This window comes from Zychaea mexicana (assembly GCF_025766255.1).
Source record: "Zychaea mexicana strain RSA 1403 chromosome Unknown BDB00scaffold_55, whole genome shotgun sequence".
In the NCBI taxonomy this organism is placed as follows: domain Eukaryota; kingdom Fungi; phylum Mucoromycota; class Mucoromycetes; order Mucorales; family Lichtheimiaceae; genus Zychaea; species Zychaea mexicana.
This window is the reverse complement of record NW_026516718.1, coordinates 67669-95492: the sequence shown is the minus strand read 5'-3', so window position 1 is coordinate 95492 and position 27824 is coordinate 67669. Positions and strand designations below refer to the sequence as shown.

The 27824-nt window shown below is 43.0% G+C and overlaps 11 protein-coding genes across 11 annotated transcripts; 6 read left to right on the top strand and 5 right to left on the bottom strand.

Moving 5' to 3' along the window:
* Positions 1-1665: 1665 nt before the first annotated feature.
* Positions 1666-3234, top strand: BDB00DRAFT_831690 (methylthioribulose-1-phosphate dehydratase). The gene is made up of 4 exons (XM_053124142.1): positions 1666-2080; positions 2194-2566; positions 2663-2729; positions 2827-3234. Exons 1-4 carry the CDS (start codon positions 1950-1952, stop codon positions 2949-2951), a joined length of 696 nt encoding a protein of 231 aa, XP_052977939.1. The 5' UTR covers positions 1666-1949; the 3' UTR covers positions 2952-3234.
* Positions 3235-4076: 842 nt separating this feature from the next.
* On the bottom strand, positions 4077-6884 carry BDB00DRAFT_475779 (acyl-CoA dehydrogenase/oxidase). The gene is made up of 9 exons (XM_053117529.1): positions 6572-6884; positions 6350-6463; positions 6231-6249; positions 6044-6152; positions 5878-5965; positions 5756-5812; positions 5612-5678; positions 5444-5527; positions 4077-5385 (listed from the first exon to the last, which is right to left on the bottom strand). Exons 1-9 carry the CDS (start codon positions 6773-6775, stop codon positions 4400-4402), a joined length of 1728 nt encoding a protein of 575 aa, XP_052977938.1. The 5' UTR covers positions 6776-6884; the 3' UTR covers positions 4077-4399.
* Positions 6885-7291: 407 nt separating this feature from the next.
* On the bottom strand, positions 7292-9275 carry BDB00DRAFT_831684 (putative diacylglycerol O-acyltransferase). Its single transcript, XM_053124141.1, has 4 exons — positions 8852-9275; positions 8436-8768; positions 7564-8356; positions 7292-7459 (listed from the first exon to the last, which is right to left on the bottom strand). The coding sequence occupies exons 1-4, from the start codon at positions 9108-9110 to the stop codon at positions 7369-7371; spliced, it is 1476 nt and encodes a 491-aa protein (XP_052977937.1). The 5' UTR covers positions 9111-9275; the 3' UTR covers positions 7292-7368.
* BDB00DRAFT_475655 (uncharacterized protein) lies at positions 9182-9897 on the top strand. Its single transcript, XM_053117528.1, has one exon. The coding sequence runs from the start codon at positions 9314-9316 to the stop codon at positions 9593-9595; it is 282 nt and encodes a 93-aa protein (XP_052977936.1). The 5' UTR covers positions 9182-9313; the 3' UTR covers positions 9596-9897.
* Positions 9898-10304: 407 nt separating this feature from the next.
* Positions 10305-11117, top strand: BDB00DRAFT_883721 (Spo7-like protein-domain-containing protein; the record flags this gene model as incomplete). The annotated part of the gene is made up of 4 exons (XM_053128260.1): positions 10305-10428; positions 10536-10603; positions 10751-10860; positions 10934-11117. The coding sequence occupies 4 exons, from the start codon at positions 10305-10307 to the stop codon at positions 11115-11117; spliced, it is 486 nt and encodes a 161-aa protein (XP_052977935.1).
* A 4144-nt stretch (positions 11118-15261) lies between these two features.
* Positions 15262-17311, top strand: BDB00DRAFT_475466 (uncharacterized protein). The gene is made up of 6 exons (XM_053117526.1): positions 15262-15334; positions 15429-15854; positions 15944-16078; positions 16155-16241; positions 16315-16368; positions 16452-17311. Exons 2-6 carry the CDS (start codon positions 15471-15473, stop codon positions 17262-17264), a joined length of 1473 nt encoding a protein of 490 aa, XP_052977934.1. The 5' UTR covers positions 15262-15334; positions 15429-15470; the 3' UTR covers positions 17265-17311.
* A 47-nt stretch (positions 17312-17358) lies between these two features.
* Positions 17359-17833, bottom strand: BDB00DRAFT_874052 (uncharacterized protein; the record flags this gene model as incomplete). Its single annotated transcript, XM_053127173.1, has 2 exons — positions 17359-17679; positions 17765-17833. The coding sequence occupies 2 exons, from the start codon at positions 17831-17833 to the stop codon at positions 17359-17361; spliced, it is 390 nt and encodes a 129-aa protein (XP_052977933.1).
* Positions 17834-18031: 198 nt separating this feature from the next.
* On the top strand, positions 18032-19367 carry BDB00DRAFT_766530 (dimethyladenosine transferase; the record flags this gene model as incomplete). The annotated part of the gene is made up of 6 exons (XM_053119603.1): positions 18032-18172; positions 18290-18438; positions 18516-18659; positions 18726-19071; positions 19144-19250; positions 19325-19367. The coding sequence occupies 6 exons, from the start codon at positions 18032-18034 to the stop codon at positions 19365-19367; spliced, it is 930 nt and encodes a 309-aa protein (XP_052977932.1).
* Positions 19368-20139: 772 nt separating this feature from the next.
* Positions 20140-22044, bottom strand: BDB00DRAFT_475616 (uncharacterized protein). The gene is made up of 3 exons (XM_053117527.1): positions 20851-22044; positions 20384-20637; positions 20140-20265 (listed from the first exon to the last, which is right to left on the bottom strand). The coding sequence occupies exons 1-3, from the start codon at positions 21783-21785 to the stop codon at positions 20255-20257; spliced, it is 1200 nt and encodes a 399-aa protein (XP_052977931.1). The 5' UTR covers positions 21786-22044; the 3' UTR covers positions 20140-20254.
* Positions 22045-23887: 1843 nt separating this feature from the next.
* On the top strand, positions 23888-26275 carry BDB00DRAFT_475095 (FAD dependent oxidoreductase). The gene is made up of 7 exons (XM_053117524.1): positions 23888-23963; positions 24032-24353; positions 24456-24589; positions 24653-24785; positions 24876-25434; positions 25592-25687; positions 25792-26275. Exons 2-7 carry the CDS (start codon positions 24188-24190, stop codon positions 26009-26011), a joined length of 1308 nt encoding a protein of 435 aa, XP_052977930.1. The 5' UTR covers positions 23888-23963; positions 24032-24187; the 3' UTR covers positions 26012-26275.
* Positions 26025-27806, bottom strand: BDB00DRAFT_831656 (dienelactone hydrolase). Its single transcript, XM_053124140.1, has 8 exons — positions 27581-27806; positions 27249-27423; positions 27126-27172; positions 26868-27024; positions 26688-26777; positions 26477-26614; positions 26329-26395; positions 26025-26212 (listed from the first exon to the last, which is right to left on the bottom strand). The coding sequence occupies exons 2-8, from the start codon at positions 27363-27365 to the stop codon at positions 26094-26096; spliced, it is 735 nt and encodes a 244-aa protein (XP_052977929.1). The 5' UTR covers positions 27366-27423; positions 27581-27806; the 3' UTR covers positions 26025-26093.
* Positions 27807-27824: the final 18 nt, after the last annotated feature.

Below are 27824 nucleotides of genomic sequence, written 5' to 3'. Positions count from 1 at the left end.
TCGTGGTAAGTCGTGCGTCTCAAAAGACTAGAGTCTAATTTGAAGCCTGGTGGATAACAAGATATGTGCTTTCCGACGACAATAGAACACTAATTTCTCTCCAATGGCAGCTTCTACGGTGGAACTTTCTTTATGCAGAGAGATGAAGAAAAAGATAAACGGAAGCGCGGGCTGTTTATCAAGTCAAACACAGTAGGGGGAATAGGAGCGGATGTTATAGTATCAATAGAAAGATGGTTTCGGGTCTTGTTTCATAATAAATAATATACGTACATGCGCAGGATAAATAGAAGTCTATGCCGCAAACACAGTGTCACATGGACCCCTTCCCAATTCCATTCGGATAATAAAGAAAGAAGGATATGGTACCAGGGATATGGCATCATTTGATCTTGGGGATCTGATGTCTAATAGCACCCGCGGCGCCTAGGAAGACGTACTACGTTAGCACATCCGTATACATTATTCTTTCTGGGCAAATGGGGAACATCACGTGCCCAGTGCTACCTATTCTCTTGTCTTATGCCTTGGCATTTATGATCATTGGGGAGCTACGCCATAGTATTTAGTTGAACTTCCCACTTTTGTGGCTATATCTCATAGCTCACGTTTTGTGTATTGCCTTTTCCAAAAACAAAGAAAAAGTAGGGGATTGCGTGACAAACATCGCCGCAACCAGTTACGCCCCACTCTATTTACACTCCCGATCGCAAGCGAGATAAACAAAAGCCTGATTTTGAAGAATGTTCTTGATACACAACGACCTTGGCTAGGCGTATGCTGCTGTATTCCCGCTGAATGACTTCCGCACCGATTTGCTTGCTGCAGATGCTAGGTATTGTTTTGGAAAGAAGAAATGGTTTTCAACTCACTATCGTATATAATTATCATGGAAATATGCACATTACAGCTATGTACTTTCTGTTACTGCGTCAACAGATAAAATAAATATTAATCAGCATTCCTTAGAACTATCTCCCATTACAGTATGGTGTGTATATGACGATGTCGATCTCTTTGTGCGCGTTCCGAAATGAAAATTAGGAAGAAAGATAAAACTTGAAAACAACAATAACTAATTATATTTTCCTTGTATCGAAAGTTGGGAATGATGCAAAAACAGTTAGTTCAATATGAGAAGTTGGAACAACAAGCAAGCCGATGCAGAAGATGATCACGCTGATCATGATATAGTAGCTTATAACAGTGTGTGCACTACTGTTAGTAATTCTTTTTCAACAACTTTCAATCGAGCTGAGCTACATTACACGAGCTATTTTTTTAACTCATCAGCCTGATCTTGAAAGGGGTCTTTTTATGCATGCGAACACAAAACGTGGCTAGAATACTAAATAAGCATTTGCTACGTCTGTTCTCATTCTTGGCTTCTTTGCATGTAGTATAACCTCAAGCCTTCTCTTTTCCAGATTTTCCAGAACCATGGGGTCGCTTGACCTTTTCATTCTCTTGTACTATTGCAATAAATGGTTTCGCCACTGTCAGCAGTTTATTAACATAGCCTCAAACTCGAAGAATAGCTAATAAAGCATAATACATCTTCAGCAGCTTGAACAATAAGCTTCTATCACACCACTTTGCTGCTGCTATTACATTGTCACTGTAAATAGAAATTGTATGCTTGCACTTGAACAACAACTAAATTAAATCAGTTCAATTATTCTGCAGACCTTCTCCTGCCGTTTTTATATACATGGGTAATCTGGTAAAGGTGTACCCAAATCGCATTCAAGCACCCCCATCATATATAACGCAATGCAGCTAAAAAGCTGGCTCTTATCGATATCAGAAGGAGCAGACTGTAATATAACAAAGTAAAGCAAATGGAGGTGAAAAGTCAACAGTTAGTTGATCACGTCAAATCATCGGACCAAAAAATCACGCAATTTTTAAGTCTGTGCACTGTAAAGCCTTTTTTTTGACACAACAAAATGGACAACAACGAACTCATTCGATCGGACGACCCACATCACCCTGCCAATCTCATTCCTGAACTTTGCAGACTCTTCTATAAACTCGGTTGGGTTACTGGCACCGGTGGTGGTATTAGCATTCGCAATGGGTATGTTGTGTGAAACTTCATTGTAGTCACTTACGAATTGCGCAAGTACTAGTTTCTTTTTTGCTGTTGCTGGTCAAGAACATTAAAAACAAATGAATTTTGTTATTTTGTAGAGAACAAGTGTATATCGCTCCCTCGGGCGTGCAAAAAGAACGCATGGAGCCCCACCATTTGTTCGTCATGACGTTGGCTGATCGCACACTCCTCCGCAAGCCTTTGGTCCTGAAGCCTTCAGCATGCACACCTCTATTTTATAACGCGTATACCATGCGAGAAGCTGGTGCCTGTATCCACACCCACTCGCAGAATGCTGTCATGGCTACGTTGCTTTATCACGGAGAAACGTTTGAAATCTCACATCAAGAAATGATCAAGGGCATCCGTCGAGGCACCACCAAGACCAACCTTCGATACTTTGACAAGTTGGTTGTTCCCATTGTTGAAAATACACCTGAAGAGGAGGATTTGACCGAACGCATGGCAAAGGTAAGATGAGTTGGGAGTCAGGAAAAGGATGTTTTTATAGTTACGTTGGCTGGATCCCAAAGGTCTTTTCTTACATTTTCTTTTGCTGAACAATAGGCCATGGAAGCTTATCCAGAAACCAACGCTGTTCTTGTTCGTCGACATGGCGTCTATGTGTGGGGAGGTAATGAAGTCAAGCTACCGGACATAACATAAACTCTTCTTGCTACTGCTGAATACTGTATTTGAGACTAATACACTTTGGTACGGACTGTTTCTAGAAAGCTGGGAAAAGGCAAAGACCATGTCCGAGTGCTACGATTATCTCTTTGAGATCGCCGTCAAAATGAAACAGATCGGTATTGATCCAGCTGTAAAACCTGCTAGCGAGCCCGACTACGAGTAAAGTTACCAATCTCTCTCTCTCCTTTCTCTGTACATTACACTACACCTTCTTCTATTGTTTTCCAGCATGCAAAGCAAAACTTATAAACTGTATAATAAACGCACCGGGATATGTTTGATTCTATATGCAAAAGGATATCATATTTCAAAATTGGCCCCACATATCAAAACACTTGGGGCATCTGATCAATAGAACCACACAACTTTGAGCTAAATGTCAAGCATGTTTGAGCTATTCGTCTGCGAAATGGCGACGCCACAAAATTAAATCAAGAACCCTTAGGACAATATATACACATAGACATGATATATACTCAAGACAGACAGCCTCTTGTTGCTATAGAAGATTCTTTTAAAGCCAAAGCTTATATTCGATTGACCCACAACACAGCGTTACTGCATTTAGTTTTGAATGTGTATAACTATTGGTCGTGTCAATGGCAACAAACGATGCAATGACGAAGGTATGATATTAGATTGTCAAGTAAAAATGGATGGCGAGACATCAAACATTATCTGAGCGAAAAAAGACAACGTGAGATAATCTTTAAACCAATGTTTCGTACTCACAGGAAAAAGTGGATACAGATGATCGAAACCTAATCCGATTTTTAAGGTCCAAGTAGGCAATTTTCAAAGTATAACGGATCCCCATTAATTTCATACCATTCTTCGTTCAATTAAAATATATCGCTACTATCATTGCACGCTGTCAGCTTGAAAGTGCCCAAGACTAGGAACAGTTGATACACAAGCTATCACATACAACATCGTTTTATCAAATAATATATATTCTTCTAAGTGCCCAGGAGAGTAATAAACGGAGCCCATAATGCTGAGAATAAGGGAGGTAATGTGTTGGTGGGTGTTTACATATTGACAAAATAATAAATTACTTAAGCTCTTGCTGCCATGTTACCCGATAGTGATAGCAGCGAATTTCATCACAAACAGCATGGTGGATCATCATCACAACTTGGCAGCCTTTAAATAGTCAAGATTGTCACGGCGGTGAAGAATGGTTTTCATAATTTCCTAGAAAAAAGAACGACATGTCGGTCAGCGTACTAAAGAAACAACGACAAGTCCTTTTCTTTTAAAAAAAAAATATGGAGTTCTTTGAACGTACGCCGAGCTTTTCTCTTCCTTCGTCGCTGTTAAGAGGATTAGTCTGAACTGCCTCCCAAAGGGCGCCATAAGGATTGCCGTTCTTTTGGCCGAGAGCAGTATTAAGATCATCATCGGTGAAATTGAAAGCGTCAGTGAGACCAATTGCTTCATCAGCGATTGAGTTCAAAGCGTTGCGGTACGATTCCTGGACGATATTGACATCATTAACATTGAGAGCTTGGGTAGTCAAGAACGTAGCCAAGCCAGTGCCAGTGATGATCGAGAAGAAGAACTAAACAAGAAAACAAAAGATATAGAGTTATTAAGGCTTGGTATTTATCATACACCACCACTGATTGATGTATAGACTCTATCGTTTACCAAGTCGGACAGCTTCTTGATAACGGGTGCCAAGGCAGCGCGCTGAGGAGACTTTGCAAACTCTTGGACAGTATCAACAAACTGCTTGAGCAAAAGATATTCAGCATGGGCAAAGCAGATATCCCAGCACTCCATGTTCAAATCTTCCCAAGGGCGGCCGGCTTCTTGGATCTGACGGCCGAGATTTGCAACCAAACGAGCAGAGCGCAAGCCAAAGAGAGTGAGCTGAACATCTGGGTTGAGAAGGGAAGCAGCGTCCACAGTCACAGTGGGGTTGGACTTGAGCAGTTCCATGTAGCTAGCAGACTTTAAGAAGAGGGGCTTTCCTGTGACGATATTGGAAAGCTGCTTCAAGAGGGCACGACCCACTTGTTGACAAAGCACAAAGTTATCTCCTTCGTATGTGTTGGCGGGAACAAAGTTGGCGAAATGTTCGGAAACACCGCTGAAAATCGAATAGCCATGGCCACCCATAGCCTTTCTGCTCTCCTCAAGACCTTCGGATGATCGACGGGCACTCCACACCTTGAATGCACAGCTGCTTACGTGCATCTCAGGAAGTAAAGTAGCGTCTTCGCGTGCAAGCTGCTGGGTCATGACATTGAACGTTTTGCTGAGGCCCATACCGGACAAGATCAAAGCATAAGAAGTTGCAATCAAGGGATATAATCGGTGACGGACTGAGGAATAGCTGATGACTTGGGCTTCAAGGCCGTCTTTACCGGCATTGAACTGACGGCGGGCAGTACAGTAGCGAACGGCAATGGTGGACGCCTTTGCAAGGCGCCAACCTGCATCCGAAAGAATACCCACACGCAATTTCACCATACTACCATAGGACAGTTTTGAGTGCACAGGTGCAGTGTACTCTCCAGCCTTTGATACTTTGGCGAACTTCATAAGCATATTGTCGCGGGGAATGCGCACATGAGCAAACATTGCATCTAAAAAAAGAAAGATTTAGTCATCTTATATGTTTATATCCAGGGGATCAGTACGTACAGCCGTTATCCGTGGTGCTGAAACCACCGTATGCCTTTGGACCAATATCACCGACGGAGACGCCCTTAACTGGTTTATAGTCGACTAATAGAATAATCGATCTGCTCAGTCATTGATAACAGTATGTGCAGTGAAGCATATTGCACAGTATTATCGCGGTCAACTTACTGGGCGAACGAACAGGAACGATGAAAATATGGGGACCATAGTTTTTGCCCTTAATGATCAATTGTGCCTATCATGATAACCCATAATTTGAATAAACCCGATCAGTTAAAGCTGCATCTCCTTTCTTTCATTTTATTAACTTACCTGCAGAACTGAATGGGTACTAGCAACGCCCAAACCTCCGATCCACCATTTGGCAGCCTAATGTCGATAAAAATCCAAAAACTTAGAAAGTGTCGTTGACCAACTCATGTATATACAAGTACCGTGATGTCAGGGCTGTTGATAATGAATTCGTCAGTGGCCTCGTCAAAGGTGGCGGTGGTTTGCAAGCCCACAACATTGGATCCATGGCTATGGGACGAGCGGTTAACTTTACTATGGTATTTGCTCGTAACACCCGGGTGAGTTATTAATTTCTAATTCTGGTACCTCAGTTCGGTTTGAGCATAGCAGCCAATAATAGCATGTCGCTTAGCAGCCTCCATCCACTTCTTTGTTTGTTCCGCTGTACCCTGCGATTCAATAACGGGCCAAAAAGCTAATGAAAGAAATCATTAGGTATGAAAACTTGATATTCAGTTTGACAGCTATTTAAATGGCGTAATTTGATAAAAACCTCCGTAATTCAAAGCAAGCTGAGTGTGGGGTAACGTATGTGATTGCATAATTGATTAACCATTTGTCTTCGCGCAACAAACCAACTTTGAAAGTATAGAAAAAACACTGTTTTCTTACAGGAGTCGACAGCCCAGAATAGTAAAATAGTTCAAAGAACTCCTCGCCCGACAATTTCTGCTCTTCTGCGATTTCAATGAGTCGTCTAGCAGCGTGAATAGATGTATAGAGTTGCTAATTAAGAACAAAATGTTAGAGAACGGACAGTCTTTACTTCCATTGAGAACTACACGTTTGTCTTTTGTTGGTGTAGGGGAAAAGTGTCGTAAAGAAAAGCCTTACCTCTTGGCGACTTTGGAATGGAGCCTTCTTCTTGGATAATTCAGACTCATTAGCAATAAGTGCTCTGTAGCGATCGATCTTCTTGAGCTTCTCTGGGCCGCCGTACAAGTAGTTCGTCAACGGCTCGACCGGGAAGCTTGCCTTTTGTCTGGCTGCCTCAATGTCGATCGTAGATTGCTGAAGTTGTTTGCTGGTTGCTGCCATGTTGGGGTGATGCTGCTAGGCAAAAGAAAAATTGTCAAGAAAAAAGTAAACGGGACAAAGAGGTACACGAAGCACTTTATGTCAGTGCAAGCCCTTTAACATGTCATTTGGTATGAGTAAGCTCACACGCCCGTGCGAAAAGCAAAAACTTCTCGTACCATTTTGCGCCCCCACCCCTCCTTCGTTATGTCTGCGAGAAATATTGGAAAAATACCGTTGAGGGCGCAAGAAGACCAAGTAATAGCCAAGTTTGTCCTCACGGTGCTTGGGTAATATGCTTTCTCACAGCACCTTACCTTTCCTCCCCCATCCCCCTTGTGCGGTGTGTTCCTGCATTATGCAACCCTCCGAAACTTTAGCCGACGACTTAAAAAAACAAATGCCCCGCCAATTCCCGCACACACTAAATAGCAACCACCCACATGGTGGACTGGGGCGATTGGATCTTCACAAGGAAATCAGAGAAGACAGCCAGCAGCCTGCAGCCTGCTCTTATATATGTCCACACACTTTTGGTACAGTACAATGCGTGCTTTTTATTTCTTTTAATGATACCATAATTAATGCTTTAACAGAACGAAACCAGTCATTCATCATGGCGGGGTCATGCCCTTGTGAGCTGCCGCCCACTGGTAATAGTACAGCAATGCGATTGTGGGCTGGCCGACGACACAAAAGGTGATCCTAGATAGTTAGATAGTTCCAATTTAGTTCTCTTGCTTTGCTCGTTTTCACCCACATTACACATTACACAGGATTCCTGCAAAAACCTTCTTCCTTCCGCTTACCAGAAAATTGTGTTGCCCAGAGCGCTATCCTTTCCACGCCACTTTTCCAAAGCCCTCGTGAGTGCGATAAGTGGAATCTGTCCAAACATTCCCCAGAAAGCAAACCCTGTAATCGCATGGGTGGGGATACCCACCATCACCTCGTGGAGGACCGCCGATGCAAGGAACACCAGTAATTGACAAATAGCTGGTGACATGCCCCGTTGGACGCTAGGGATGTATACATGACGCTTAAAGAAAAGATACACAGGACGATTCCATAAACGCCAGTATGTTGCCAGATTGCCCGAGTTCCACCAGGCAAGATAAAACGTTCTGTCGCCGAAGCGGAGCACTTCGCTAAGGGCGTTCAGAAACGCGTGAAACAATGCGTAAAACATAAGGAGCCAGATCACCACAGCTGTCGTGGATAGCTTTAAAACGCGTTCGACAATCACCACATAGTTTTTGTCCTCGAGCGCTTGGAGCGAGTTGGCCAGAGTCGGCTTGGCGTACTGCTCCATCAACACGTACATCATGACAAGACACACCACCAATTCGCCAACACGCTTCAAGAAAAACGTCGTTCGGAACCTTAATGACCGAGGATAGGCGGGCTGGTAGCAGAGGGTGGGCGCGAAGAAGAAGTACATGAGGTTGCCAAGGTGGATGTTGTTGGGATACCGTGCATTTTCGTCATGGTAATCGTCCGTTTGACCACTGACATAGAGTTGCCGTAACTCCCGGTTGACAAGGACGTATGAGATAAGCTTGAGGAATGTGATAAGTGATATGATGACCACCGCAGATCCCACTATAGAACGATTGTCAGTTATTCCTCTTCTCTCTCTCTCTCTCTCTTTGATTTGTCCCTCGTAGAAAGGAGAACGTACCCAATGGATGGTAAATCTTGGTGTAAACAATGTATGAAGGGTATGAGATGAGAAAAGTCAGGTGGGTAACATGAGCTGCTGATGCCACACGTTCCAGGATTGCCACCTTGTTCCGGAAATCAGGCTTCGCGTTCCGAGCCTTCGCAGCCAGCTTGGCCATTCCAGTTTCGACACCCAGCGTTATCGCCAGACATAAGGGCACGCTCAGCCATGAAAGAAGAAACAGACCATAGTCCTGGTACGGAATGTAGCTGTGCGGTAGGCGAATGAGAAGACCATACTTCATCCAGTTTTCAATGATCAGTCGAATGTTGCTTGCTCCAAGAACAAGCACTATATATGTACATTTTTAGTTAATATAAAGTTCACAAAGCAAGTAAGATAAATCACGGATCGCGATTCTGACCAGTTCTTACTTCCAAGTCGGATAAAACCACTGTAATTCTCGGGTGGTGCTTCCTTGGAGAGTACTGAGGCTTTGGTAAGAGTGTGAATGGGTATCGTATGTTTGAAGCCTTGGTAGCTAAGCTTTTTCTTTTTGTCTTCTTGCTTTTCTTCAGCAACCGTAGAGATTCTTCGGCTTGTAATGTGGAAGTCGCTGCGCTGCCGAATATCCGACTGATCGTCTTCACTATCCGTAACGACCTTGACAGGTCTACGGTTTAGCGTGGTCATCTCACCGAGAACAAAAAAAATAAAAAGAGGAAGATAGGAAGTGGAAGGAAAGAGGACAATGGTCGCTGTTGGGTTACCCAAAAAGAAAAATGCGCGTGCCGTGAGCGCATGCGTTTCATATAGAAACAGCGCAGATTTGTCACACACCAAAAACGTCTTTTTTACTTTTCACTCACTCGCTTTGTTATACTACTAATTTTCATATGCTTCGCCGTTCTATTGTCCGTACTTACACTTCCTTCAACCGGCCCGGCCCAATGCCGCTGGGCAACAAAAAGCAGCAAGAGGAGATGCTCGACCTGATCCGAAAAAAGCAGGAAACCGATATGCAATCGGAAGGCGCCCTTCATGACGATGCCGTCCCACAGGTTGCTCCTGAATTCGAAGGCCATGTCAATCCCAAAACTGGAGAAGTCAATGGACCCAAGCAGGAGCCTCTGCGACACGGTGACTGGAGCTTTGGCAGCCGAGTGACTGACTTCTAGAGCTAATAAGCAACTGCGAACTTTGTCTTGTACATACTATACTTCTCTCCCTCCCCCCTCCTTTCTCTCTTTTTCTATTTAGAAACAAATTGTAGACACCCGACTTGGAGAAAAAAAACATTTGTGATACTTCTTTTGCAATAAAAGCATATTACTGCTCGTGTTTACTAGTCTTCATATGCACATACCGCAAATTATCATAGTACAGGCATGATCAACTTATGTTGATCCGTAATTTCGGCAAGTGAAGTGCAGGGGCCGCCTGTTTTTACCTTTTGCACATGCCATTTTGTAAATAGATCTCTAGATTCAGCTGTCAGAGAACATCGATATATCATGTTTACCAACTACACCCTGTCCTTTGTCAGCTGATTTGCGAACTGTACGGTCACTGATGCCATAGTATCAAGTAGGGTCGGACGTAGATGCGTTTTCAACAAGTTGAATACATTACAAGTGGACCTGCTATTGGAAGGCCAAGTACTGTAGTTGCGCGCACAGAGTGCCGTCATTATACTAGGTTTTACCCCGGGACGAGAGAACAGTAAATACGAAAATTTACTTGTAAGCTATGGAACCAATTCAATGAGACTAGGATGCTGTTATGACGATGAACAGTGTGGCAGTCGACGGAGTTTTACCGGTTAGCTCTGCACCGCCGAACCCTTTTCCCTTTATTCCTTCTTCAGCACACTTAACTTCGGAAAGCATGGAAGCAAGTAGCAGACAATCATTGCATGCCGATCAGGCAACCTACAGAGATTTAGTTATATTTGAAGAACGATTGCGGGGAAACATGACTCGCTTACAACGACGGAAACGAAAATACGAAGGTAATACAACAGCAAGCAACCAGTGATTTAGCTTAGTGCATTGTTATAATCCTCTTGTCAAGCTCATTCGCTTTCCTTTTTTTTATGTTGGGCTTGCTGGCGGATAGCACTGCTAGCAGGGATTATAGTGCTACTTGTGTACTTTTTCTATGTCGTTTTTCTTGTTCCCAGCAAGGTAGAGTATTATTGGACTACGACGAAGACGAGCAAGCTAGAGTTGACTACTGCCATTAATTTGTCGGCAAATGATGATTTCAATTTTCTTACTTACTAACTGCCCCTTGGCCCCAACTTTTGTGTACTCGATGCATAAATTATTTAGGATTTCGTTGTACACTTGCTAAATACTACGGCACTATTAGTGGCAGCAGGAAGCTTAGTGTTCATTTATCGATCAGGAATCTATTCTGAAAAGATTGTATTTGCTGGAGAGTATGTGTCTTGAGAAATAGGGGAGGTGTTTATAGATGTATATGCGGTACTGATCGGAAAAGCAACTGTGTAGATTTATCCCACATTGTAATCGTACACTGCGTTCCTTCAACTTACAATTCAACAGGCGTGGCGAGTCTGGAGTGCTAAGCTTCTATCGCAGAATACCCATCGAGATTCAACAAGGTTTTGAGGCTTATCGGAGGCAGTACTATGCCAGAAAACGAGCTCGACAAGCGAAACAAAAAGTCACCTGAAGGAACAAAATGGCCAAAGCAAACCCATTCAAAGAAAAGGGAGAGTAAGCATTATCAGTAGGAGAAGATAACCCTGTTTCCAGAGATCGCCTTATATTCCCTTTCATATACATATACTCGAAGGTTAGTAAGAAGGGTAAAATTCTAAAGATTAACTAGTTGTGAAGGGAGCTTGAAAGCTTGTCTGATTCGATCTCTAACTACGATGGTTTTGTTTTCCTTCTCAATAGAGAGAAGACTTCACATACCCCTTATTATGTACATATACCACTGTCAACCCAGCGATCAATATTTCATAGTCCCAACTTCATGTCTTGCGTTTAGACAAAAATGCTAGCTGGGAGGAGCAAAAAAGAAGGGTTAACTGGTAACGATGACGGGAAGCATGCTCTATGGGGTGTATTCTGAATGGTTCTGTTAGACATGCAAAGCGTAAAGCAATGAGCGTGTTCACTAGATAATCGACCAAGTTTGTTCCCCTTTGACCCCAGAACAAAGCAAAAAAGTTGTACTGAAAATACTTCATTGTTTATTCGATGAACATGCAATTACAGATAAATATTTTGCGTTTATATTACTGTATTGGCGATTACATAACAGTGCTTGCTAGAAAAAAGCCATCAAATTCACCCTCATTTTTTTTTTGCCTGTGTGATTTTCTAATCACAATGTTATCTTCATCATTATAGCTGTCTCCTCCTTTAATCCTCGGGCATCGACCTTTTGCGAGTGTAGCATCTAAAGTTACCGCAGTGTACTACGCGTTCGCTAAGCAGGCTTTCAGTTATAACGCCTGCAGAGCCGCTGGTGGAGGAAGTGACGATGCTCATGTTGGGGCCATCTTCATGTCCCGAGTTCAGCGTAATAGATAGTTTTTGTAATGCTTCACTGCCTTTTAAAAAAAACTCTAGCATGGCCTTCAGTTGATCGCTGCTTTGAAAAACAGCTGGAGATAGACCCACTTAATGACGCCCGAAGTCGCAATGTATGCTGCGAGCTACTTGGTTAAAAATTTGCCTCCAGTAGCATTAGAGTTGAAATGGATGAAGGAATAAGAGAACTTCACCAGATTAACAGCGCGATCAAAGATAAGTGCTCACCAACTTGCCAGACAAATTATGTTGCCATCATTGCTGCCACCGCGGTCGTCGTTTATCTCTTTAGGTATATCAGTGCGGGTGAAATAATCGCCGTAATGTTGGCCTATCAATAGACTTTGCATGCACCTTAGTGATGCCAACGCGTCAAAGATTCGGGGATCTCAGAGATAGATGCCTTCAAGACCAACGTTATGGAGAGAAGGACAAGCTGTAATGAGCCTTGCAATCGTCTCAGATCGTACGCTATGTCAACCGAAGAAGTGTAGTAGAAGAGTCGATAGCGGGCCAGCACCAAGGGGTGCGAATAGATCGAGCGGTCGGTGCCCTCCATTGCCACTTTAAGTGAATTTAGCTTGAAATCTTCCAACGAGTTATGAGATCCATTGCTCGACGATCCATTTTGTCAAGCACTGTGTAACTCAATTTTCTTGATGTCACGAGGAGGCGGCTGTCCTTGAGTGTGATGCATAGTTGCAAATAATCCGAACCATATATGCCACTTACTCTTATATGAGAGATTGTTTGGAGGTTTAGACAAAGTTCAGCAGTTGCTTGTAGTAACTTATACACCGGTGTACTTGTCGTTGTTAAGTGAGACTGATATCAAGCGTGGAGATTGTCTGAGCAATGGTAAAAGTTGAGTGCCCTCGTCGATCCCCTGTGCTTAAATGAGCGTTGTCAGATGGAGATCTATCTGATGGTAGCGCTGATAAAATATCAGGCATGCTTTTTTACAACTTTGCATAGATGCGCTGTGAGATGGATTGAAGGTTTAGACATATACGTAGAGGCGATAAAATGGTTGGTAAAGGAACTTCGCAGTGCAAGGTTAAAGAGTGCCTAAATTCAACCTTTTCATTTAACGTATATGTGTCAAAGTGAACTTGTTGCGTTTTATAATCCTCTCCAGCAGCGTCGAGTTTGCGCCAGCAAACTCTATAGCTATTAAGCTTTGAAATGTAAATATTAGGAGGCGTACATTTAGCTCAAAGACGGCTTAATCACATTCATATGTATCATGTATATGATTCTATGTCAGTGCTGCGGTAGAATTTGGAATCTATACTTATCTGGAGTATAAGTCCGAGACTCATCGAATAAGCGCCCTTACATTTTTTTTCCAACAATAGCAACAATGCCACACCTGTGAGGCACTCTATTTTAATATACACTAGAAATGTTTATCGAGATATAATAAACGTTAGAGTATGTATCATCCGACAAATAACATGTACAAGTTCTTTTCTTGGAATGTTTCTGTGTTTAATTGTGGCTGAGGGTTCCGAGCAATCGGTACTTAGCCGATATTGGGTTCGCATTATCCCAGTCAATTTTCATTAATTTATTTATGTATCTGCATCATCTAGACGAAAAAGTTGTTATTGAATACATCGAGTATAAAAATGGTGTACGTCTTACCGACTGACTCAAGATACACTTTCATAACGTACTTGTCGATTCTTGGTTACCAGTCAAATGAGGATGTATAGGCATAGATACATATTCTTCTTAGGGTGGCGTCTTGTTGGCAACCGTAATATCATATAAGCATAGTTTATGTTATAATCGTCGTGTAACGAGTTTCAAAGTGCTACTCTCATGAATAAGTCATGCTTTCTTGTCTTCCACGTTTTATGATTCTTTTGCAAATCACAAGATTTGCTCATATTTGAACTTTGACCATGCATGTGGCTAGCGTATATCATAGAATGTAAAAGATATACAAAGGACATGACATGTGCGAGTAAATGCTATAGAGAAAAGAAGTCTGGACCCGTATATCCGTTGCTGTTGTTGTTTGCCCAGTCTGTATAGATGCCAAATTAATTACACAGTCTGCAAGACCCAAGACGATGTAACACCAACCAACAGCAAGTGCGACGCACTGATACAGTTACTCATAGAATGTCATTTACACCTGTTTTTGGAAATCTTGGAGCTTATTAAAGATTGTGGGTATAATCATGATGATACGATGTGTTGTGGCGGTTGTTCCATATCGGAAAAGCTTTTTTTGACTCTTGGCAAAAAAGCTGTCATCAATGGTAGTATAAATCGTTCTGTGATACCGGGAGGAAGGCTTTGCAACGTAGCAAAAAAAATGAACGGTCTAACCAGAGATATCGATACGTTGTAACTTGCTTTGAGATGTGGTTTGTCATCTCAAAAGATCCGATCCTCTTCTCTTGACTACCTATGGACGGGAGGAAAGGAGAAAGCTTGACCATGCCACGTATGCAGCAGAAATGCACCACACCAATAACAACAATGTAAAATCTTGGATAGACCCTACTGGATCCGTCTGTCCAATCGTGTCTGTCTCATGATACGTTTGTTTGCTTTGCATGTCGGCTTAGATCGACTTGTCTTGGCGTACACCACTCATTCTATTTGCAAGGATATCGGCCCTACTAGCATTCTCTTAATATGCTCAGTCATCGCTCGAACATCACAGAAAGAAAACCAGCGAGAAACTTGTTAGACTGGTATTCTCTTATTCCCCACCCCCTTAAAAAGGGTTCGGTTAAAAGGTTTTAGTGAACGAATAGATGCCTTTTTTGGCGTGAAAATTTCAGAATGACTTTTCTGGTCTACCGCAAGATTGGGAGAAAGAGAGAGAAGTGGGAGGAAAGTAGGTGGTTTGCATATTTAGTTCATGTGTGACAACCTGGGCACCCATTAAGTCCTTGCTGTAGCACATGACTGTTTAAAGTTTTGAATGCACGCTCAGCCGGATTGAGCGCGTTGGTGCAAACCTTTTTTGTCCCTTTGCTTGGTATAAAAGCTCGACAGATGGAATTTTCCATCTGTTTCCGCATTTTTGTATTCTTCTTTTTTTTGGTTCAACGCGATGCATTTCATTTTCGAAGCTTTTCATAGACGGGTAAATTGCACAGTAGGGCCCACACGCACGTTGGCTCCATCATGACACGAAAAAACTGTGTCCCAAATGATGCTCTCCCACCAAAATCATCGCATATACCGCTCAGTATCAACGACGCTTATTAATCTATCTTGTAGCCTTTAGAGACAACCACATTTGCCTATGTCCGTGTAATATCTGCCTTGATATTTGCAATTCTGTTTGCTGTATATTGCGGCTACTTGATAAATCAGGTATTTATCTACTCTTGCAAGTCATGCTGCTGCTGCTGCTGATCGCAGTGATGAGCGGTGTTTGTTCTCTTTATTTAATTTTCTTCCTCCGTAGATTACATATGACAAACCTTTACTACGAATATCTCGGGAAGATATGGCAGAAAGCTACCCTATTCCACAAATCGAAATGTGCGTACAAAACAGCACAATGACAGTCCACAGAATCGATCTTATGTTCATGAATTGGACAAGCTGGACCATTCCCGACCCTTACCGCTACATAATGATCGGAGAGCCCGGAGGCGATCCATCCAGATGCTATCTCTTTCAATCAAACAGCGCATTTAAATACGGTGTCGTCGAAGACTACGATCCTATGACAACCGATATCAGACGCATCGACATATATTGGAAGATTGATGCCCTCGAAAATGTTACAGCTGTTTCGCTTTCAGTCCCTTCGATCACAATGGAGTTGTACAACCCCGGCTTCAGCCGATGGGATCCACCAGATCCTGAAAATATGGTACCGCAGCAGGTAAAGAAAGAAGAACATGCTGACGATCGAAACAATAAAGGGGGCTGGATTTTTAAACTGATCATACCATACATTTTGCAACCTTGTAGAAACAAGTATCTAGAGACATGGTCCTTGGCAATGCACGATCTTCTACCTCTGTAAATACGACGACGACTGTATTTTTTACACCCACTCTCTACCGCGCCATCCGCCCCAAGGACTCGCTGTCATTAATAGGTTTCGTAAGTTTGCCTATTGCTTCATCTACATGTCGTAAGCATTGAGCAACAATAGCTTGTTCTAAATTTGCAAAAACAGGCTCCTACTTATGTAGATATTCCTACATTGGAAACCAGTCAGTTAGATTGGGACTTACAGCGTAACGATGAAAATCTCACAAGAGGCGTAAGGAGTATTATTTTCCATCATGCATGTGTAACAAACATGATTTAATACCCCAATTGGAATCATCTCTTAGGAATATGATGGCCTCTTCAACCTCCAAATGGCCAAGGCAAGCTTAGCAGTGCAGGTACTATCCTCGTAGCTTAATCTGTCCTTCTCCTTTTATCACACGATCATTCTCAGAGCAATAATACCAATGATCATTCATAGACAGAACAGCGGCAGCATACCCTTTTATCAGCGCTTGCTCTTGCGGGTGGTTGCAGCACTTTGCTGACGATACTTTACATTCTCTTGTTCGGTATGACCCGGATCGCTCCGTTCGGTGTGGTCCATCAGCTCCCAATGGTCACGATCCGCGGAGTGGAGAAAATCAAGGAGCACCGAAGGAATAGCCGGGTGGACAACAACCACAACAACGACAACAATGAAAATAACACTAGCAAACTCTATAATTTTCAACGGTATTTCCGACGCTCGCAACCAAGCCAACTTCTCTTGGACGACATTGCCGCACCCGCAAAATCAGACAGCGCTAGTAACATTAAAGACTCGCCTGTTGTTCAGCATAATGCCATCCTTCTGATGCCTGCTCCGGCAGCCATGGCACAACAGCAACAACAACAGCAAGCTGACGAAGAAAGTTCACGTTTCCACGGTCCATGGGATCGAGACTATCGCTCTGACCAGCTCTCAAACACCAGCAATCCCAGCCTACATTCCTCTGCGCCGCAGGATCGCGTTGAGGGTCTCACTATGCTAGTGGAACAGCTTCAACGTGAACAGCGTGATACAGCGGCAAAGGCGGCGCAGCTTGAGAATCGATTGTTCGAACTTCAGGAGGTCTTACGGGCGTATTATATCAACATGGACTATTTGGACCACCAACGTAATATGCGGCGGCGCGGTCGACGACGAAGTGCGCTTTATTGCAACAATCAGAGACGGTCTACTAGCACAGAAGGGGGCTGGCTTTTTGACGATGACGATGATTTGTCGACGCATAAAAATGAACCACAATAAAAAAAAAAGAACAAAAAGAAATCAACAAACAAGATGGAAAATACTGAAGAATATGACAATGCTGAGCTAATTGAAAGAAAAAATGAACAAGAACTTAAAGAAAAGAAGAACCCCATCGTTCGGCTGCTGGTCGATATACGGGAGTCATTCCTGAGCATACGGCGGTCGATTGTTCCTCTGCGGACCTGACAACCGACGTTGCGTAACTTTGAGAGTTTGCATTGTAGTGTGCAAGTGTCATACTGAGAGGAGGCGTCGTTGATCTTGGTGGCAGTTGTGATTGGTTTGGCATAAAGTATGATTCTGTGAACACTGGTTGTTGTAGTCCACCCGTCTGAATTGGCTGTGTTGCTGGATTATTTTGGCGTTTGGCTGTGTTGCTGTCGTTGTTGATAATGGCGTCGGCGGCAGTTTTCTAACAACAACAATTAAGAACAACAATAAGAAAAAGGCATCCGCATGGTATATCAAAAGGGCATCAGTCCAGAAGGGATGCTTACCAGGTCTGTCACTTCGTCGTTTTTTCGTTTCTTGCTTGCTGAAAAGCAGTCAATGGCCGATGGTGTCATAATGGGACTTCAGAAAAAAAAAACGTTGAGAGGGGAAAATTACAAGAAAAAGAGATGATTAAGCCAACGAGACCGAAACGCTAGAGAGCCGTTTATATAGCCATTATTCCCGATTTAGAAATCACAAAAAACGCCGCAAAACTTTTTTTTTTTTGCTTGTTTTTTTTTAAACATTCTAATTTGTTTCGATTTCTAAGCATGCCAAAGCTGACAGTAAAGCAGAATAAAAAGCAGGCTCAGAATGCACCTGATGCTCGAGCATTTGGTCCATTGTTCAACAAAGATCTTGGTCAGCACATTCTGAAGAATCCTTTAGTAGCGCAAGGCATTGTCGACAAGGTACGATTCAACTTCGTGCACTCTATAAACTATTGTAGTGCTTTGACAGCTTATATGCAATTCGAAATGTGTATTGTGCTCTTTGTACTCAATGTATCTCTGTCAAACACACAACAGGCAAACTTAGTCGGCTCAGATACAGTTTTGGAAGTTGGTCCTGGTACTGGTAACTTGACAGTGCGGATATTGGCTCAAGCAAAGAAGGTTGTGGCTGTGGAAATGGATCCTCGACTTGCTGCAGAACTACAAAAGCGTGTGCATGGAACGTAAGTCACTTGGTTAAGGTGATCCTTGAGTGAAAAAAAATGACAAGTTGCTTATGAGGCAAGCTGCATTGTATTAGAGATGATCAGCGGAGGCTCCACATTATGATTGGCGATTTCATGAAAGTCGAACTGCCCTATTTCGACGTTTGCATCAGTAACACACCCTATCAAATATCGTCACCACTTGTCTTTAAGCTGCTTGAACACCGACCCATGTTCAGGTAAGATTGTTTGGAATGCATATGTTTTGTCAAGAAGCTATTGGAGCATTAAACATATGGTAATAGATGCGCAATTCTCATGTTCCAGCGTGAATTTGCTCTTCGACTCATTGCAAAGCCGGGAGACGAACTCTACTGTCGATTGTCAGTCAACGTACAACTATACGCCAAAGTCGATCACGTTATGAAAGTAGGAAAGAACAACTTCCGACCACCGCCCCAAGTTGAATCGTCCGTTGTACGTCTCGAACCCAAGAATCCACCACCACCAGTAGATCCCAAAGAGTTTGATGGTTTGTTGCGCATTGTTTTCACTCGTAAGCACAAAATTATGTCGGCAAATTTCAAGCAGACGGGTATCTTGCAAATGCTGGAGCAGAATTACAGAACATACTGTTCCTCAAACGATCTGGTAAGTGGGATAAGAATAAAGCAAAAAACAAACGTTTTTTTGTAGGCTGACGCCAATTTTGCTTCAAACTAGATGATGGAAGATGGTTTCGATATCAAATCCACAATCTTGGGTATTTTGGAGTCAGTAGGCATGGCCGACAGACGTGCCGCAAAATGCGATCTGGATGACTTTTTAAAGTAAGCACTTTTTTTGTTTGTAGAAAATCAACAATTGTGCTGGGTATCTCTGACCTAGCTGTTTTCTTTTCTAGATTATTACTTGCATTCAACCATGCAAACATTCACTTTTCTTAGAATTGCTCTTCATGTACTTTGTAACTGTACCTTTAGTTCATCATACATATCTTTTCGCTTTTTTTTCTTTATGCTCACGCCAACTGAAACAACCACCATTGACACTTACGCATACTGCATATTTACATTACATCATATAAAGAATTAGCACATGGTTTCTTGTGAACGTAATAGTTGGGAGCTTTTAAATCTCAAAGCGAGGAGCGACAGGTCTCTCAACGAGTGTTGTTGGGCAAAATGGTCAGGTGAACGTACGATGTGACACCAAATTTGTCAATGTTTGGTTGCTACTACTCAATTACTCTTGTTACACTTATTGAGTATTACGGTACAACTCCATTATCAAAGCGACCGCAGGGAAATGAACTTGGTGAGCTTATAGTCGAATGTACAAGGGTAGAGATGAAGGGTCATAATTTGCAAATTAGTATCGATGAGAACTATAGAAAGTTTCCTATTGCGTAATTCTTGTATATATGCATGTTTTCTTACGATACACAATTGATAAATCACACAGCTAAACGTGATATCCACATGCTGACACGAATTAACAGCGTATGTATCAGAGGTGGGGGGAAGTGATCCGTACTCCACGCTTTTCGCGTACGCATAAACACTAATGCAAAATAATTGGAAACGGGCGTAAACGATCATCATTTTGTTGTTTGGTTAGAGAAAATCATGGAGGAATAGAAGTAAGGGGGATTAGAATCGGGATGAACCCCACCAACTTGTGTACAAGTGTCAGGTTTAACGATGATGTGCTGTAGCAGAGCATTGTTGTTGGATGACAACAATAATAGTAAGATACTAATGTAATGCTTTGTAGGGCTGCGCGACAGCAAAGCCCCAATGATGTACGTAAGCAAAAAGCCGTATATTTTACTTTATACAAGGTCTGTTGTGTACAATATATATTGATATCATCATTTTTACTGTTATGAGAGAGAGGGAGAGAGATGGAGAGATGTGTGGACTTATCAGATGACTTGTGGAACACCAGGTGGTTTACGCACCATACCACGTTTCAACTCTCTTTCTACTGGGATACGCTGACAGAAACGAACCACCAAAATCCATGTGTAAGTGGGACCCGAATGGCATACATCCTTCTAGAGCAGCTTCAGAGACGAGGTTGGTGAATGTATCAGATGTGTTTGCATCGTTTTCCAGCAGGTTGGTAGTTATACGGCGAATTTGATCCCAAATAGCCGATAGCACAGCTGCTGACGCTATTGTGCCGGGGATGGCCGGGTGATGACTTGGGATGCTAACAAATATGGATGTTTCGTATACGGGTTAGAGACTCCTGTTGTCTCTTCCACGAACCCACCCCCAATCTATCCCCAGCCATTATGCTATGATAAGCTCTATAAACCAGTCTGTCCTCTTAACCCCATCCACTCCATCCCCCGCCCCCTTATCGTCTTCCTCGCTAACCCCAAAAGCGGCAACTACGACAGCGCTAGTAGCAACAAAGTACCTATCAAGATTACGCCGTCGTCTTCTAGTGAATTTAACATCGTTGCTGAGACTAGTGTTATGACTTGCAGATGTATCGCTTTGACTCTGTATATCGTTTATGGGAAATGCTGGTACTGTCGGTCGGAAAGATGGCAGGGAGTATTCGTCGCTCTTTTGGTCTTCCTCGCCTTCCTCCTTTTGTTGCTGTAGTTGCTCTTTATGTTGTTGTTGTTGTGCTATTGTCTGTTGTTGGTCTGGATGTGTATTAAGAGCAAATGACGGTATTGTTATCCCGCCGTGAGGAAGTAATATATTTGGCATACTAGCTGATTCCGGTGCAAAGTCATTAGGTTGTGCACGCCAAGCCAACTGTTGCTGCTGTTGCTGCTGCTGTCCACTGTTCGAACCTCTTCGATTGTCCAGCATACGATGCACAACTCGAGCAAATGCAGACGGTGAGTCTGCTTCATCTTGTGAACGATTGGTGCCGTCAGAAAAGTATCCAGGCTCGTCTAGGAAAGTGCCCGTTCCGTCATGAGCAGGTAGTGTCGTAAACTCATCAACATTACGCACTGATGACGTGAGAGTGTCAATGTCAGAAAAAGACTCGGTATCAGACTGGCGTACTGAAGAGGAGGTATCAGAAGGGTCAAGAGCAGACGACGCTGAATCACGGCGTGGAACAGTTGACGAGCGTCGAGAAGGTGCAGCGGAGCTAATGACGTGCCAGTCGTTGTCAGAGTCGGACGAAGCTGGTGGTTGCTGTTGCTGAGTTGTAGGAGGAGCAGCAGCAGCAGTAGTAGTAATAGTAGCAGCTCTGGGCGAGAGAATGAGACTGGTAGGCGCTACAAAAGCTTGGCTGCTATAATCGTCGCTGATAAGGTCGTCAGTGCCCAGAGAAGGGCTGCGTCGGTACCGGTGCTGAGGTCGTCTATGTTGTTGAGCGAACGCCATACTCGATAAAAAATGATAATCAGAAAAGAAGCAATGAAATGCAACTCAGCTCTTGCAACGCATGAACAAGGGAAAAATGTCATTCCCAAAATTCAAAAGCCGTGACTGGCTGGGTCCCCTATTCCGTCTCACACGCAGAATTGTATACCCACTATTTTTATATACTGGTCCCCCCAAACCCAACCATTATGTTATTTGTACATGTATTACCAGCACGTATAACTTGCATGTACTCGAGATAAATAAGCTAGGATTCCCCTCTATCACCAAGTGTGTGCCGTGTGTGCTACGACTACAACTAATACTTTTTTGTTTGTTTTTATGCACACACGATGAACCTTTTGTGTAGCATCGGCTTATTACTTATATGTACATTATTCGTTGATCAGGTCATCAGCGGGATACTCTGGATTACGATCCTCATGTAGCACATCACTACCATAAGAAGCATCCAACAGAAAGAAAAGGGTCGATGACGACAATAATTTTTTTTTCAGAGTTCGACATTTCAGCGTTGCTTCATTGTTCTCTGCGTATATCAAGATAGTGATATTCTCACAGCAACTTTGACTAGACATCTTGAGCATAAAACTGTAGCTTTGCGAACCCATGACCCATATAAGAAGCAAGCTGCCTGTTTATTATTTGCATGCTGTAGCACCACTTTTTCAATATCCGCGGCATTTTGGGCTTCATCACTGAAAAATTCCGCGTGGATTTTGTTCCTACATATCCTAGAGCGAGGTCGTGCTGGAACGCCATCCAGTTTCAGCATCAAAAGAAATAGTTCGTTGGTGTGCTACAGAAAGAATGCTTCAAGTTTTATAAAGTTACACAAAGATGGGTGTGCCTCTATGTCTGCAGCAGGAGACCGGCTTTACTGATCGTAAACACCAGGTATAATAGAGATGTGTTCGGCCAGTGACGATGTTGCTGGTATGTAAATGATTTACACAGTGATTCAAATATCATGGGCGTGAAGCGGCGTAAAGTTATAGGCCGATCACTCACAAGTTGCTGTCACGGCAACTGCAGATCGGCTTATTCCGAGCTTACCAAAAACAGATGACTTAAATCAACATATAGCGTACCAAGTTCCTCTTACTAAAAATAATAAAGTAGTAGTCTAGCAGCACTTTTTAACACCATAATAGCAAAACTTTCAGAGAAAAAATGCTCCGGGAAGTTGTGTGGTAGCTGGCATTAGAACGTATCGATGGATCGATGTTTACAACAAATATACAGGTTTCAGTAGAAGGAAGCTGTAGGGATAGCTAATCTATATCGTAAATTATGTCTTTAAATGATACGGCTTCTGTCACAAAGCAAACAGATTGACAGAAACCAGAAAATCCACTACGGCATACCTATATACTAATTATAAATTTGAGTCAAAATCAAAAGCGGTATGATATCTCAAAAGTACATAATAGCTTGTTGTCAAGGTATCCCTACAAAGTGTAGTGCTGATAGTCATGATGACAGCCAGCGGCCCAAAACCACAGAAAAGTCTCCATAAAAACGTTTCTAGAAAAAGCGTATACCGCCTCCTTTTAAAAGAAGAGAAAGCGAGGGTTATGATGTTCCAATAATTCCAAAGTTTTACTTCCGCAATGGCGCAATATATCGTAAGTTTCGGGAATCAAAGTTACAAAACTTAAATAATCATCCGGTGACAGGTTGCGAACTACGATCGATGACATGAACCCAGGAAAGCATCCAAGTATGTAGTATAAGTTATTGACCCAAAAAAACCCGTATATCCCTAAAGAATACGTAGCCCTGAAGACGCTTCAAGCTATTGGGGCGGTTGATATATGGATGAGAATGAGACTTACTCAAGATGCAACTCATACTACGTACCGCTTGATAAAGCCTATGCAGCAAAATATTGCAAACAGGACCCAAGGGAGTTTCCCCTTTTAGTTTTGTTTTTACATCATTGACAGTTTGTGTTTACGAGTTGGAGGCCGGATCCCCGGAAAGAACGCATGACCGTGGGCATAGTCTCATAAGCCATGGTAAATTGGGAGCATAATTTCGATCGCAAATGTATAAATATTCCAAATGTTTCTTTTTCCTTGTCGAGAGTTCAGATGGAAATCAACAGTAACTGATAATCTAAAAAAAATAGTCATTCCGCTTTCCGGGTGGCGGCGGAGGTGTCAGTTTGTAGTGGTAAACTTTCTTGCAATTTTCGTCTGCGATGATTGGTGTCTGTGACCGTACCTGATCTGATGTAAAAGCTTAAGTAGGACCACACCCTCCCGCACCTCTCTCCTCCACATCCAGCCCCGGTAACACGAACACTCTTTCTCTGCCTCTCTTCTTCTTCTTCTTCTTCTTTTTCTTCCTCCTCCTCCTCTTGTTTCTCGGTCTATCCACGTCCTTTATCTTTATCAATGTCGCGAGCCGGATATCAACCACCAGCACCTAACTCCAAAATCATCATTGTCGGAGCAGGCGCCTTTGGTCTCTCCACCGCTTATGCTCTGTCCCTGAAAAACAAATACGACATTTGGGTCTTTGAAAGACAGTGCATTCCTAGTCCTGACGCTGCTTCTTGCGGTAACGTATTATCTTTATTATCAAGGAAATAAGTTTCGCACTTTAGGGCTGATTCTAAAAATATTATCTACCTGGAACAATTCTCTATGGAAATGTTATCAGATATCAACAAAATCATGCGCATGGATTATGGCAAGGAACTTATGTATATGCACATGTACATGGAATCGCTTCCTATGTGGGAGCAATGGAACAAGGAGCGTGCTGCCAAAGGTCGTAGCCCGGTCTTTCACAATGTTGGTAATCTAATGTTCTCGCAGAACGGCAAGCTTTCTCAATACGAAGTGGATAGTTTGAAGAGCATCCGTGAAGCAGGTTACGGCCATTTGATCGAAGAATTCCGTACGCCTGAAGCAATCGCTGAACGATACCCCCAATTTAAAGAAGCTACTAAGAACGGATTCAACATTGCTTATCTCAACAAGGCAGGAGGTGAGTTATATAATAACCCCAAAAGAATTCATCTCTATTCCTCGTATATGTATAAATAAGAACTAAAACATGGGTGAATTTGGATACCAGGATGGTGCGATTCGAGTGAAGCCTGTACGCACATTCACGAAAAGTGCGTGGAGAACGGTGTCCATTTCGTGGCTGGCCCGGAGCAGGGCAGTTTTGTGAAATTCCAGCACGACGAGAAAATCTCGACCAAAATCACAGGAATCGAGACAAAGGACGGCAAGTTGCACACTGCGGATTTAGTGATTATGGCCACCGGCTCATGGACTCCTGGACTCGTGGATTCGGACAAGAGACTTGTTGCTACCGGCCAAACTGTAATCCAGTTCAAGATCCCGGAGCCGATGAGAAAAATGTTCGAATGTCAGCCGACGTGGTGCGCTGATCTTTCAGTTACCGGATTCTACGGATTTGCAGTCAATCATGAAGGCAAGATGAAGATTGGTTATCACTCGAGCGGCTTTGTGAATCTACGCGATGACAAAGTTTCAGTGCCCCGTACGCAGGTTACACATCCTACCGATAGTATTCCTGCACCATCCATTTCACAGTTTCGAAAATTCCTATCGAAATTCCTCCCGGTTACCACGCCTTTGGATATCTCTTGCGCTCGTGTTTGCTGGTAAAAAGCTTTTAGATTATGGAGGATACGGACGGGAGGAGCGAATGGATGTGCGTGTGCTGTGTGCAAGCGTGAGAGAGTGAAAATTCCGAGAGAAATGAAATTACAGTTTAGACTAACAGATTTCCGATGTTGTATGACTATGCTTCCTTTTTAGGTATTGCGACTCGGTCGACGGACACTACCTGATAGCACCCCATCCCGAGTACGATAACCTTATTATCGCATCTGGTGATTCTGGCCACGGCATGAAGTAAGTTTTGAGTGAGAGGAGAGTGGAGAGTGGAGAGTAGAATTCTAGCAGTAATAGGAAATCTGTCGTGTGAAATTACGAAGTTCTTATAGTGGAATTTTTAGATTTATCCCGAATTTGGGTTTTAAGATTTGCCATGTTATTGAATGCGTGGATTCCGAGTATAGCCGAGCATGGGCATGGCGTGATATGCCAAAGGATGCCACTTACGATGGGTTGCGCGCTGATAGCGGGCCCAAGGTGCATCTGGATTTGAACGTAGAAGACGAGTATACACGCATGGCAAAGGACGCGGATCTCAAAGCAATCAAGTCAAGCCTGTAAACAAGTTTTTGTATTCGATTCCAGCTCGTTTTTTTTATTGTATGCTATTATTGCCATCATGTTATACACACAACTTGTAAATTTATTTGGTAAGGACGCTACGGAAGAAGTTGGCAGTCAACTGGATGGCCTCAGTGGCTCTCTTTCTGTTGAGTTCGTCAGACCAGTTGCCACGAGCAGCAGCGAAGCCGTGGTGCATGTCTTTATGAATACAATGAAGATTTAGAATTTATATTCCTTGTCTATCACACACACGCATAGCACACACACGCGCGCGCGTACCCAGTATTCATTAAGTATAAGAAAAAAAACCTTACCATCAAAGCGTTGGTGGGCACACTTATCACCGAAGGGCTTCTTGGCTAAGACGTTCATGTATTCGGTCTTTTAAAATTAAAAAAACAGTAAGTTTCGCGGTGAGCGGGGAAGAATATAAAGGGAATAAAAAAGTACTCGAACGCTTACCATATCGGGCTCGTCCTTGCTGGGCAAAGCGAGGACGGGGGCACCAGCCTTTTCAGCGTCCTTTACATCAACGAACGAAGGGTGAATAAGCGAGGCGCCACCAAAGAACGAATCGACAGCCGTGATTTGGACCGAGATCTATACCGAAAAGTTGTGTAAAAAGTTCTACCTATTTTTTTGTGCTCCTTTCCTAAAACGAAAGATCCAATACCTTGGCACCCCAGCAGAAGCCAACCAAACCACCCTCGACAACACCTTGTTCCTGGAGCCACTGGCGGACAACCTCAACCTGAGGTTGGATCTATTGAAAGTATCTTGAGCATCTCGACTGTTTGCTTCGTATATTGTCGTGTGTGATTATCCGACTTTATATATATATATCAGAACTCACCACTTCCATGCTGCCAACCTTGCCAATCCAGGCCATCACACGGTCGACATCACCCATGTCCTCCGGCACGAGTGGCTTGCCGCGGAAGAAGTCGGGCATGACAACCTTGTAGCCACAGTTCTTGGCAAGCACGTCGCAGAATTGTTTAGTGTTGTTGCTATCGTCGCGCACATGGAAAAATAAAAAGTCAATAAGGTTCGCCGATGAGGTTCTTTTCATATGCGTTATCCTTACTAGATAGATCATAGCAGTACTTACTGAAAACCAAAGACATCATAGATAACGAGAAGAGCCTTCTTTGCGTCCTGTTTCCGGCAGTGTTTTCGTTTTCGTCAGAAAAATGCTAAATAACGCGACTACAAGATTTACTATTTCATTTACCTTGGGACCAACAACGTAGGTGGGCAACTGAATGTCACCAACGTTTTCAACAGTACCAACGGGCTGGTAGTCGCTGTCGACAGGGGGGATAGTGCAGCAAGCTTTGAGGGACGACATATTTTTATGATAAATGCAAGGAAAAGCAGCTGGTGAAATCGTGGAAATTTGACCTAAACTAAAAGTTTATTTCTTTCAAGTTCAGCTTTGTGTGAAGGTTTTTATTAATCCCTCGCTCCCATGCGAACCGCCTGACACTTTTCGTTTTCTTTCCTACACAGAATATTTGTCATCCTCGTAGACCACATCTTTATAATGCCTCATAAGACCCATACCTTTTGGGGATTTATCCTAGTAGAAAGTGTAACTACTGTTAAGATGAAATACTACTTTCATCCGATCAAAAGATGAACATATCGGCTTCGCTGTTTCCGTTAACTGGGGTTTTCTTTTATCGAGCTCCGATGGAATATCCGCAAATTAGTTTCCCCGGATGGTTTGCATGGACGCAAGGCTTGCAGCGTCACCTAACGATAGAGAAAGCGCCTACGTATTTCCAGCTACTTCGCATTGAATCAT

Excerpts from the sequence above, each read along its gene's own strand:
- BDB00DRAFT_475466 (XM_053117526.1), top strand. The coding sequence starts at position 15,471 with ATGGCAGAAAGCTACCCTATTCCACAAATCGAAATGTGCGTACAAAAC. Across the intron at positions 16,079-16,154 it reads CGCTGTCATTAATAGGTTTC|GCTCCTACTTATGTAGATAT; the intron begins GTAAGTTTGCCT and ends TTGCAAAAACAG. Across the intron at positions 16,242-16,314 it reads ATGAAAATCTCACAAGAGGC|GAATATGATGGCCTCTTCAA; the intron begins GTAAGGAGTATT and ends ATCATCTCTTAG.
- BDB00DRAFT_831690 (XM_053124142.1), top strand. The coding sequence starts at position 1,950 with ATGGACAACAACGAACTCATTCGATCGGACGACCCACATCACCCTGCC. Across the intron at positions 2,081-2,193 it reads GGTATTAGCATTCGCAATGG|AGAACAAGTGTATATCGCTC; the intron begins GTATGTTGTGTG and ends GTTATTTTGTAG. Across the intron at positions 2,567-2,662 it reads TGACCGAACGCATGGCAAAG|GCCATGGAAGCTTATCCAGA; the intron begins GTAAGATGAGTT and ends GCTGAACAATAG.
- BDB00DRAFT_475616 (XM_053117527.1), bottom strand. The coding sequence starts at position 21,785 with ATGGCGTTCGCTCAACAACATAGACGACCTCAGCACCGGTACCGACGC. Across the intron at positions 20,638-20,850 it reads CGACGGCGTAATCTTGATAG|CATCCCAAGTCATCACCCGG; the intron begins GTACTTTGTTGC and ends CATATTTGTTAG.
- BDB00DRAFT_475095 (XM_053117524.1), top strand. The coding sequence starts at position 24,188 with ATGTCGCGAGCCGGATATCAACCACCAGCACCTAACTCCAAAATCATC. Across the intron at positions 24,354-24,455 it reads TCCTGACGCTGCTTCTTGCG|ATATCAACAAAATCATGCGC; the intron begins GTAACGTATTAT and ends AAATGTTATCAG. Across the intron at positions 24,786-24,875 it reads TTATCTCAACAAGGCAGGAG|GATGGTGCGATTCGAGTGAA; the intron begins GTGAGTTATATA and ends TTTGGATACCAG.
- BDB00DRAFT_831656 (XM_053124140.1), bottom strand. The coding sequence starts at position 27,365 with ATGTCGTCCCTCAAAGCTTGCTGCACTATCCCCCCTGTCGACAGCGAC. Across the intron at positions 27,173-27,248 it reads CCTACGTTGTTGGTCCCAAG|GACGCAAAGAAGGCTCTTCT; the intron begins GTAAATGAAATA and ends TGCCGGAAACAG. Across the intron at positions 26,396-26,476 it reads GCAAGGACGAGCCCGATATG|ACCGAATACATGAACGTCTT; the intron begins GTAAGCGTTCGA and ends TAATTTTAAAAG.
- BDB00DRAFT_475655 (XM_053117528.1), top strand. The coding sequence starts at position 9,314 with ATGCTTCGCCGTTCTATTGTCCGTACTTACACTTCCTTCAACCGGCCC.
- BDB00DRAFT_831684 (XM_053124141.1), bottom strand. The coding sequence starts at position 9,110 with ATGACCACGCTAAACCGTAGACCTGTCAAGGTCGTTACGGATAGTGAA. Across the intron at positions 8,769-8,851 it reads TGGTTTTATCCGACTTGGAA|TGCTTGTTCTTGGAGCAAGC; the intron begins GTAAGAACTGGT and ends GTACATATATAG. Across the intron at positions 8,357-8,435 it reads CAAGATTTACCATCCATTGG|TGGGATCTGCGGTGGTCATC; the intron begins GTACGTTCTCCT and ends ATCGTTCTATAG.
- BDB00DRAFT_475779 (XM_053117529.1), bottom strand. The coding sequence starts at position 6,775 with ATGGCAGCAACCAGCAAACAACTTCAGCAATCTACGATCGACATTGAG. Across the intron at positions 5,679-5,755 it reads GTACCCATTCAGTTCTGCAG|GCACAATTGATCATTAAGGG; the intron begins GTAAGTTAATAA and ends TTATCATGATAG. Across the intron at positions 5,528-5,611 it reads CGTTCCTGTTCGTTCGCCCA|TCGACTATAAACCAGTTAAG; the intron begins GTAAGTTGACCG and ends TTATTCTATTAG.